The sequence below is a fragment of the Numenius arquata genome, chromosome Z (genome assembly GCF_964106895.1).
Source record: "Numenius arquata chromosome Z, bNumArq3.hap1.1, whole genome shotgun sequence".
Classification (NCBI taxonomy): Eukaryota; Metazoa; Chordata; class Aves; order Charadriiformes; family Scolopacidae; genus Numenius; species Numenius arquata.
The window spans coordinates 15,719,502-15,730,026 of NC_133616.1; the positions used below are offsets into that span (position 1 = coordinate 15,719,502).

The window sequence follows — 10,525 nt, forward strand, 5'->3', positions numbered from 1 at the left end:
TGTAACTAAGTCCCTTCTCTGTATATCTCATTTAGGCACTAGGAATCTGGATTTCTGTGTATCACATGTGGAATTGGCAGCATTTCAAGGAATGAAAGGTCTTGATCCTCAGCCGCTTGCCTAACAGCCAAAACTCAGTCTCCTACATTTACCAGCATCAATAGTACGAAGATAAGCCAAAATGACAAGCTCTGACCCTGTAGCCTCACACTGAGGTGTTGCATGATGCCTGCTGCCTTTGTGCCCAGCAACAGATTGTAATTTAGTCTCACAGGCCCAGTTACCCAGGTCTAATAACAAAATCTCCTGCCAGCACCAGCTACTCCTTGCTGTCTTCTACACTGTCTGCTGCCTCCAAGGTGCACTGTGATCCCAGCTGTACGATGGGTCTTACCTAGGAAATTCAAACAGTCTGAGGAGACCATAGTTTGCAGAGGAGTGTCACAAGAGAAAGGTGTTCCATCTGCAGTCCAAAGGGATCTGGCCTTGCTTTTTTGGAAAGGCTCGGATCAAAATCATTCTCTTTCCCTGGAAATAAGGTGAGCTAGCAGCATGCTACAGCTTCTCAACCTTGTAAAAAGAAATGCTGAGGAGCAGTGTAGCCGTGCTATCTGGCAACCACTGGTTGTAACAGGTTGAGCAAGAAAAGAGAAGGATCTCTCTGCAGTGTGCTAAACACTTTCTACTATGCATCCTGACAGAGAAAATGCTGCCGTACAAGACAGCTGGGGGATGGGAGTCTAGATTCAGTCTCTGTTCAGCCACTGCTCTCCTTCGTGCAATTGGCCTTATGACAACCCCAAGGCTTCAATGGAAGAAGATGCTGACTTTCCTTAATGAAGATGAAGCCCCTGAATTATTGTATGAGTTCAGTTCTCAAATGCTGTATTTTTCTTTCTGCCAGCACAGTGGGTACAAGTATACTTTCTCCCAGTCCTTCATTTTATCCCAGTTAGACTGCAGGTTCTTAAGGCTGTGTTTCTCTTTCTTTATGTATATAGAGAAAAGTACAAAGCAATAATCTCTCAGCAGAAGTTTCAAAGGCCAGCCGCCTACAGGGCAGGCAACAGTGAAGGCAATGTAGTTTTGAAACAATGAAAACAACCTCAACATATACACCAGTTCTGAGGAGGAAGGGCAAGGGAGCACAAGTGAAGGTTGAAGTCTGAGGTACATATAAACTATGAGATCCTGTCTTTGCTCAGAGTGCCTGGTAGAGCACAGTAATCATTATTTATTGGTCTAGAAAGTATAAAGATGTCCCCGAAGTACCTGGCTGCTCAGTCTCAGGAGTTTGCTCTTACACTGTGTTACCTCAAAAATCTAGGTGCGTAAGTCATTTAGTAACAGTTTTTGTTCTTGCAAGTTTATCTATGTTGCTAGAAAAATTGGTAAATAACTCTTCGTATCCACTTGCTGTACTGTATTAGCAATGTTAGAGAACAAAGATTTGGGGTTCCTTTCATACCTAAAAAGAAGTTTCCTGAAAAATTAAAGGAAGTCCTGACAGCCTTTTACCAGCCAAATCAGGAGATAAAAATATGCCAAAAATAAAGCTTCCAAAACAATTTCCCAACAAGTTCCTCCCCATGATTTTTGCAGAGCTGGAATTAATCAGCAGTCACCTGTCCTGTCCTAGGGCGCCCCTGGAGTGTGACAGTGTCCTCAAACAGGTTTTTCACTGCCATCTGCTGTCCTTTTGATGGTGTTTTATCTTCTATGACTATGACTTCTATGACTTCTAAGGCTTGCGCTGGATGCTGTCAGACAATTTTGAACCATCACCAGTCACCACCGTGTCCAAGTTGCCCAATACTCTATGTCCCCGCAGGTCCCAGGTGAAGTGCGGGGAAATGACCTGCTGCATCTCCCCTGGCCTCTTTGAGCCTTCACTCACACTTCCAAGTGGGCACTTCTAGATGGCCCAAGTACCAGGCTTGCCTCAATTTTCTGGGGTTTTTGTTATGACTTCAGAACTACTTTTAGTCTAAGCTTACTGGGAATTTGGGCTATACCAGTATGTACCATAGATATCACAAGGACAGAGGGTTCTGTCATCATCATTATAGCTATTTTAAAATGGTGTATTGGGTTTGTGTGGCAAGGTTTTGGTAAAGGGAGGTGGTGGTGGGGGGGGTGGGTGGGTGCTACAGGGGTGGCTTCTGTGAGAAGCTGCTAGAAGTTCCCCCTAAGTCCAATATAGCAAATGCCAGCTGGCTCCAAGACAGATCTGCCGCTGGCCAAAGCTGAGCCCATCAGCAATGGTGGTATCACCTCTGTGACAACATATTTAAGAACAGTTGGGAGGCATGGGGGAAACTGCTGTGCAGCAGCAGCCGGAGAAAATAGCGAGAATGCATGAGAGAAACAACTCTGCAGACATCAAGGTCAGTGAAGAAGCAGGGGGAGGAGGTGCTCTGAGCATTGGAGCAGAGATTCCCCTGCAGCCTGTGGTGAAGATGGTGGTAAGGCAGGCCATTCCCCTGCAGCCCCTGGAGGTCCGTAGTGGAGCAGACCCCACACCGGAGCAGGTGGGTGGCTGAAGGAGGCCCCCGTAGAGAGCCCACGCTGGAGCAGGCTCATGGCAGGACCTGTGACTCCACGAAGAGATGAGCTGAAGCAGGTTTGCTGGCAGGACTTGTGACTCCACGGGGGACCCACGCTGGAGCAGTTCACAAAGAACTGCAGCCCACGGGAAGGACTCATGTTGGAGAAGTTCATGGAGGACTGCCTCCTGTGGGAAGGACACCACGTGGAGCAGGAGAAAGATGTGAAGAGTCCTCCCCTGAAGAGGAAGGAGCAGCAGGAATCATACCTCCATTCCCTGTCCCCCTGCACTGCTCAGGGAGGTGGGGGAGGTAAAGAAATGGGCAGTAAAGTTAAACCCAGGTGGAAGGAAGAGGTGGGGGAAGGTATTTTAAGATTCGGTTTTATTTTTCATTACCCTGCTCTGATTTGATTGGCAGCAAATTAAATTAATTTTTCTGAGTCAAGTCTGCTTTTGTCTGCGACGGTTATTTCTGAGGGAGTGACAGAGTGGCCTTGGTGGGCACCAGGCCTACCTGGTCCAGCCAGGGTCAACCCACCACATATGGCAAAGGTTTTCTGGGCTTTCTCTATATAAGCATGCCAAGCCCATGAGTGTCAAGTGACAGTTTGGATTCACCAAGCAAGAATCTCCTTACTACAGGTGCGTGTTGGATTTGTCAGCAAGTGGAAATTACAAGAAGAAATATAGTTCCTGCTGCGATTGCAGGCTGCTGAAATTCTCACGTTACAGAGAGAATCCCGATTCCAGCATTTCTGAATACCTTCTAAGGGAAAATACGGCTCCTGCCACATATAGGCATTGACTTTCATTATGCAGTAGTAAAAAAGGTGGGTGTTTTCGTTTGGCCTCAGCAACAAAGAACCACGCTGCAAATGTGATGCCCATCTACAAGAAGGGCCAGAAGGAGAATTCAGGGAACTACAGGCCTGTCAGTCTGACCTCAGTGCTGGGGAAGAATATGGAGCAGATCATCTTGAGTGCCATCACATGGCCCATACAGGACAAGCAGGTGATCAGGCCCAGCCAGCATGGGTTTATGAAAGGCAGGTCCTGCTTGACTAACCTCATCTCCTTCTATGACAAGGTAAACCACCTAGTGGATGAGGGAAACGCTGTGGATGTTGTCTACCTGGACTTTAGTAAAGCCTTTGACACCATTTCCCACAGCATTCTCCTGGAGAAACCAGCTGCTCATGGCTTGGACGGGTGTACTCATCGCAGAGCAAAAAACTGACTGGAGGGCCAGGCCCAGAGGGTGGTGGTGAATGGAGTTAAATCCAGTTGGCAGCCAGTCACAAGTGGTGTTCCCCAGGGCTTGGTTATTGGGGCCAGTTCTGTTTAACTTCTTCATCAGTGATCTGGACAAGGGGATCGAGTGCACCGTCAGCAAGTCTGCAAGTGACACCCAGTTGGACAGGAATGTTGATCTGCTTGAGGGTAGAAGGCATAGTCTCCTCAGCTTGCTGGCACCATTGCTAGAGGTAACAATGCTAAGAAAGCAATGCTCTCTGGAAAGCACTAGAACTTTGATCTCCCCATTAGTCAAGAAATAAGACTTTTTTCCTCATGATTCAGATTTCGGATTTTTGCCAACTTGCCCATAACCTATACTGAGGACTGATGCCTTAGAATGTTCATTAACCTGTTTACTTCACGAAATACCCCCGTGGTGGTGTGCTCTCCCCGGTTTTGCCCCTCTTCCTCCTCCCCTCTCCCCCCAGCTCCTGCTCAGATTTAACAGTGATTTAACAAAACCAGTAGTTAATGCGATAGTTTTACGAGATTCGATGGCAAGGTACACTCTATTATTTACTGCATAGAGGACAGGGTCAGACAAGCTGTCAGGGAGACCCCTCCCGTTCAGTCATGAGGTTCAGAAAGGACCCCCTTGCTGTCTAAACTCCTTCTCAGAGAGGAGTCCAGGTGCAGCTGGATCCAATCCTAGTCCCAGACTTGGTCAACGGTTTACATCTAAAGGATTACATATGCGCAATCAATCCTTTACATTACTTTGCTAAGATTTCAAAGTTTAGCATGCTATTAGTCACTTACCGAGAATCTGTCACGGCAAGGAATCTTTCAACCTCAAGGAGTAGAACCTTAAGCGAGCGTCCTCACAAAAGGGGAGATCCTGGCCTGCAGCCCGCCACCATACAGGAGAGCTCAAAGGGCTCTTGGGCTGTTCGCTATTTATAGCGTAAGATAATTGACCTATAGTCATATTCTCATGGGAACAAAATATCTAGGTCCCCACTCTAGGCAGTGTTTTGGCTGCGTTGCCAGCCATCCCCCAAAGTCCAGGTGCAACTCACCGCAACTGATGTTGTGATGGCCATGACCGGCCATGGCCCGAGCAGGAGCCAGGGAGGGGAAGAACAGGGGGAAAAACAGGGAGAGCACACCGCCACACTTGTCATCCTTTCAATATGAGCCAACAGATTCATAGTACTAAAAGCACTGCTCCACGACAATAAGCAGAATTCCTGCTTACAAGTTTGAGAGTGAAAAACAGCTCTGACCCTCAATTCCAGCTGACAACTCTCTTTTTCTGTTTATACTCTGGCACGCCATTGCACTTTCAGAGCTGGACATGCCACCGCAGTCACCCAAACACCTCTCTGCCTTTGACAAGCCTTCACCTGATACACTTTTGTACAAAAAGTGGAGGCTTGCTACACTGAATAGTATGAAATGGAACAGTTTCTGATGTAATTTAGGCCATAACATCTAACTGTGCCCTATGTATCAGTCTGAAGGATGCAAAATTCAAACATGTTACAGACCATGTACTGCAGCAGTTCTATAGAGGGGCTGATCTAAACTGCCAGCGAACACTGTGGAGGTTCAATTCTAACTGGTAACTCTCAAGTTAAGATGCTTGTAACAAGATCTCAGGATGATTTATATACTGAAAAACCACTGTGGTAGTGCAGCTTTCAACGTTTAAGAAAACACTAGAAGAACTGCAGTGCTTCAGAATCCATATCCAGTAAAGCTTTTAGTCCAACTATGACTACTATGACTGACACATGAGCTACCCAAGTTGTTTTTTTTAATAGGTCTAACATAAACCCAAATTAACTGATTTCCTACTCCTTACCAAGAACTTTGAAAATGCAGTGGCTGTCAAATTTCTCGTCCGTAAAATTCATTCTTGCTGTACGTAAAATTCCCCCTGAAATGAAGTTACTGAAAGCTACTGCAAGTTTCCATCAGCTACCTTGATATGTTGCGTACTATACAAATGCTCATTTTTCAGGCACATAATTCATGCTGAGGAGCCAAGAGGTAGCATCAGCTTCCTACGTCAACCTCCCCAGACCATTTGCACAACCTCTGTCCCACCTACAGCAGATCTCCGAACGCTCTGTGTCTGGCAGTATGCATGCTCCAGACATGGGAGTTTCTTTTTGCCCCAGAAGCAATGACCCACTGAATAAGCAATACATTTGCAAGCCTTTCAGAGCCACAGAGCAGTGAAAAATGGCTGAGACTGGAAACTCCTCTCTATTGCCTCCCAGAGCAGCATGTAGAGCCATTATCACAGTTACTGTCTTTGAGATAAATTCCAAGTCTCCATGCTAGGGCACAACGAAACTCGGAGGCAAGCAGGGCAAGCGCACAGCACCAATATTCCATTGCTCTTCTAGCTGAGTTCTTCTGAGTAACACTTACAAGCCTCTTTTTAAGTTCAGCACAGAGATTAACAGTCCTTTTCAAGGCAGAGCTGGTATAAAACAAAAAGTCAAATAAAGGATTGTTTTAATGAATCGCTTCAATGCATACCATCAAGAAACTGTGTAAATATATGTATTTTCAGGAATCCTGCATTTCACGGAATTGAAACATATATAAAAGCTGACAGATTTCTGTATAAGACCCTTTATTTTAACAAATAGATGAGTCTTTACGATGAACTGGAGGCCGCAACAGCTGCTCTCTTGGGCTTCGGTGTAGTTCCCTCACGGAATCCATTCCTACAAGCAGAAATATGGTTACCACTTTCTAAAAGTACGATTCCTGCTACAGTTTATTTTCTGACAAGTAATGTTTTAGATCAAGCTTACCATCTTTTTTCAGCTTATCTCAGCAATGCACTGAAATCACTATGGAGTTCATACGTTCAGAAACTTTTTGTAAGAAACATCTTACTAGTAAGTGTTTGGAATAAGCAGTATGGTTTTCGCTCTCTTCTGCAGAAGTAAATTTGTTTCCTTCAAACAGGAAGATCTCAGTAACTGAGTGAACACAGCAGGTGTGCTGTATCTTGATGCAGAAGGCATGCCGTATTTTATGTTCCTACTAAGCAACTCAGCAAGAGATTTCATTTTGGAAGTGCAAGTTGATTTCTAACATAAACCCTCTATGCCTCCAGCCAGACACTATGACAGGTATGACATGAGAAGAGTCACCCCAACCTCAATTCTGGATATTACATTTCTGCTTCAGCAACACCCAGTGGAAAACAGGCTACAGCTGCACACTGCAAGGTATTTTCCAGATGCTGCTGGGAAAGACTGTGCTCACTGGAACAGATGAATGGATCCCTCAACTACAGCCAGGTCTGGGACCTAACAGACTCCTACTTCTCACTATTAAATCCAAACTACATTTTTACAAGACTCTTGAATTACTTAGTATTTTTCATCCAACTTTCTTGCTTATTAGGCCAGAAGCCTAAAAAGCTCAATTTTGGAACATGGAGGTTGTACAAAAGATATTCTTATTGAGTTTAACAGTACAATATCCCCACCATTACCTCGTAAGCGCAACTCAAAGCTCTGCAACAAGTTTCAGAAACTTGTAACTCAGAACCTGATGTTATAGCTACCCACTGTTAACTAACTCCCAAGTAAGAGATTGACTACTGAAGTTATTCCGCTCCTGAACTTTTTGTGTGGGCATTTTATTACAATAACCTCTGTGGTCTGTACTATCTACACTTAATAGAAACGTCAGAGCTTGTTATACACCCTATGTTTTAACAGCGAGCGAGTTTTTTTTATCCTCAAAGGAATATGCAACCAATTGTGTAAGGCATAATTTATTTCATTATATATTATATGCATACACTTAAGTGCACTAAGTGTACTGGGCTGCATGAAAAGAAGCATGGCCAGCAGCTCGAGGCAGGTGATTCGACCCCACTCTGGTGGGACCCCACCTCAAGTACTGCATCCAGCTCTGGAGTCCCCAATATAAGAAGGACATGGACCTGTTGGAAGGGGACCAGCGGAGGGACACAAAGATGATCAGAGGGCTGGAGCAACTCTCCTATGAGGACAGGCTGAGAGACTTGGGGTTGTTCAGCCTGGAGAAGGCTCCAGGGAGACCCTGCAGCTGCTTTCCAGTACCTAAACCAGGTCTACAGGAGAGATGGGGAGGGACTCTACCAGCGAGTGTAGTGCTAGGACAATGGATAATGGTTTGAAACTGAAATTTTTAAACTGATATTTGGATTGGATATTAGGAAGAAATTCTTTACTGTGAGGATGGTGAAACACTGTAAGGGGTTCCCGAGAGAAGCTGTGGATGCCCCATACCTGGAAGTGTTCAAGGCCAGGCTAGATGGGGCTTTGAGCAACCTGGTCTAGTGGGAGGTGACCCTGCCCATGGCAGGGGGGTTGGAACTTGATGGTCCTTTAAAGGTCCCTTCCAACCCAAACCATTCTATGATATAAATAAAAATAGTAACTTTGAATGATGAATTTTATAATTAAGTGATAGCTATGCAGGATTCCACACCACACAAGCTTGTAATAAGATGTTATACCTGAATCGGCGGTAGACCTTCTTCAGGTGCCTCATGCGACCAGTACCAGTGGTGTTGCGTCTTTTAGCCTTTGCACTCCAGTTATCTAAAACATACAGGTCACTGTTACTCATCTGCACCAAATAATCAAGTTGCATATTACATTTATATAGCAAAATTATTCAATCTGACAGTAGCAAAAACCCAAAATAATTATAAATTAAATCAATTGCTATGTAGTAATACTGCATATTAGCTAAAATACAGTTAAATCAGCATTAATTTGAAAAAAGCTCCACAAACACTGCAAGGCAACACAGTATTCTTCCTTGACTGGAAAAAAAAAAGCGCCATACTACTGAAAACAAAGAAACACAGGTTTTTTAAACTCAAGTCAGTTGCGAGTGCGTTACTTACACTTTCTCTTACGCTTAGCAGGGTAACCACATTTCCCACAAGTAGACTTCTGCAGATGGTACGCCTTGGACCCACACCGACGACATAAGGTGTGCGTCTTATTTCGCCGCTTACCGAATGACGATGTTCCCTTCGTCTGAAAAGCATTTCAAGACACAGCGCGTCGGAAATGCCACTAGCGCTTGCACGTCACATAACTAAAGAAAACAACCTCCTCTAAAATACACAAATCCTTTAAGTCAAATAAACACGTCAGAGGCAGACTGAAACACCGCGGTGCACCTACAGGGAGCCTCCATTTCTACAGATCACTTCCTTATGGAATGCCCTCACAGCACACTCAACAGCCGCCCCGCGAAGCCATGGCGCGCTTATCTCCAGCTCCCTGTTCCTCTCCCCCGCACTCACCACCGGTAACCGCGAACTGCTCTCTCCTGAAGGCTATTTCCCTCACGCAGACCAACCCCGCACTCGCCACAGCCGACTCTGCCGACCGAAACCCCTCTTGCTACGCGATCCGCACGGCTGCCTCGGCCACAGGAGGAGCCCCGGCCCAAGCATGAAGGGAACCCCAGAGGAGCCGCCGGAGCAGCTCAGGCGGCAGCACAGCCCTTCACCTCAGCGCGGCCTCCCCGCCCGGGATGAGAAACTCCGCTCCCCCCGCCCGGGCCTGCAGCGGCTCCCGCCGCCGCCAGGCCCTCAAGGCCCCGGCCCCTCAGCGGCCGCCCCGCTGCGCCCTCCCGCCGCCGAGCTCGGCCGCAGCACAGCGCGGGGCCGCCCCGCACCCCAGGCGGGGCCTGCGGCCCGACGGGGCCCGGCGCGGCGACGGATGGCGGCGGATCCCGCGCGCCCGCGCACAAACGCTCACCATCTTGCCCGGCCGCCAGCACCAAAGAGGCCGAGCTCCGCCCCACTTCCGCTATGCTCGGGAGAGTGCTTCCGGGGGCGCCACAGCCGCTTCCGGCCCCGCCCGCCCCCTGCCTGCACCTGGCCTTGGCAGGCAGTGCCGCCGTTTGGTGGCCACTCGTCGCCGGGCCCGGCCGGCTGGGACAGACCGCACCCCTCGGTGAGACCCTCAGGGGCCTGGGCCCCGCCTGAAAGGCGGGTTGTCGCCGGTGGCACCGGCCCAGAGGCGGTGGGTGGGGTGTCGCGGTGTGCCCTAGGCCGAGGTGCGGCTGTGGGTCAACATGTCTCCGCCTGGCAAATGGCCCGCCATTATTGACTGTAGCGCCGCTTCTGTAGCGGCCGTGCTGCTCTCCAGAGGTGCCCGCAGCTCGCCTGCAGGCTGCAGAGACAGTTCCTGGCCCTGTTTACACCTTCACTGGAAACTATTTCAATGAGTGAAGTTCAGGGGCAGGGTACTCTTGGCCGTCATGCATACTTTCAAAGTGAGCGGCCTTAAAAAACAGGCTGCCCCTCTTGCACACTCTGCCCGTCCGTGTCGTCCCCCCCCGCCCCCCCTACAGCACGTGGCGGTTGAAAGCATAGCAATGGACATCATTAACCCCAAATCGGGTTTTATTCAGATGTACCGTTGAAATTCTCATGTGCCAGCCTACCAGCCATCTTCCGTAGATTCACATTTATACCCAGTTTTATCACAGAAGAGCTAATTCAGCTCTTCTATTCAGGAAATAACGTGAAGAGACAAATTGAAGAAATTTGTGTTTATCTTTTCACCAGTTCAACACAACACCAGTTCAACATCGTCTCAAATGAGGTCAGAAATTGATGATAAATCCTCTTTAGCCCTGATTGTAGAATTATATAACCTTGTCTAACAGCTCTTCATAAAAGTATGTGTT

At 47.5% G+C, this 10,525-nt stretch overlaps 1 protein-coding gene and 1 non-coding gene across 2 annotated transcripts; both read right to left on the reverse strand.

Annotated features, from left to right (window-relative positions):
* Positions 1 to 5,587: 5,587 nt before the first annotated feature.
* RPL37 (ribosomal protein L37) lies at positions 5,588 to 9,647 on the reverse strand. The gene is made up of 4 exons (XM_074166382.1): positions 9,589 to 9,647; positions 8,721 to 8,856; positions 8,325 to 8,409; positions 5,588 to 6,528 (listed from the first exon to the last, which is right to left on the reverse strand). Exons 1-4 carry the CDS (start codon positions 9,589 to 9,591, stop codon positions 6,459 to 6,461), a joined length of 294 nt encoding a protein of 97 aa, XP_074022483.1. The 5' UTR covers positions 9,592 to 9,647; the 3' UTR covers positions 5,588 to 6,458.
* LOC141477681 (small nucleolar RNA SNORD72) lies at positions 6,630 to 6,712 on the reverse strand. Its single transcript, XR_012463719.1, has one exon. It is a non-coding gene; the product is annotated as a small nucleolar RNA SNORD72 (small nucleolar RNA).
* Positions 9,648 to 10,525: the final 878 nt, after the last annotated feature.

Bases quoted from the DNA above. Each gene is read 5' to 3' on its own strand.
- RPL37 (XM_074166382.1), bottom strand. The intron at 8,410-8,720 runs GTAAGTAACGCA...TGTATGTTTTAG, and splicing joins TGCTAAGCGTAAGAGAAAGT to ATAACTGGAGTGCAAAGGCT. The intron at 6,529-8,324 runs GTATAACATCTT...TTCTGCTTGTAG, and splicing joins AAGGTCTACCGCCGATTCAG to GAATGGATTCCGTGAGGGAA.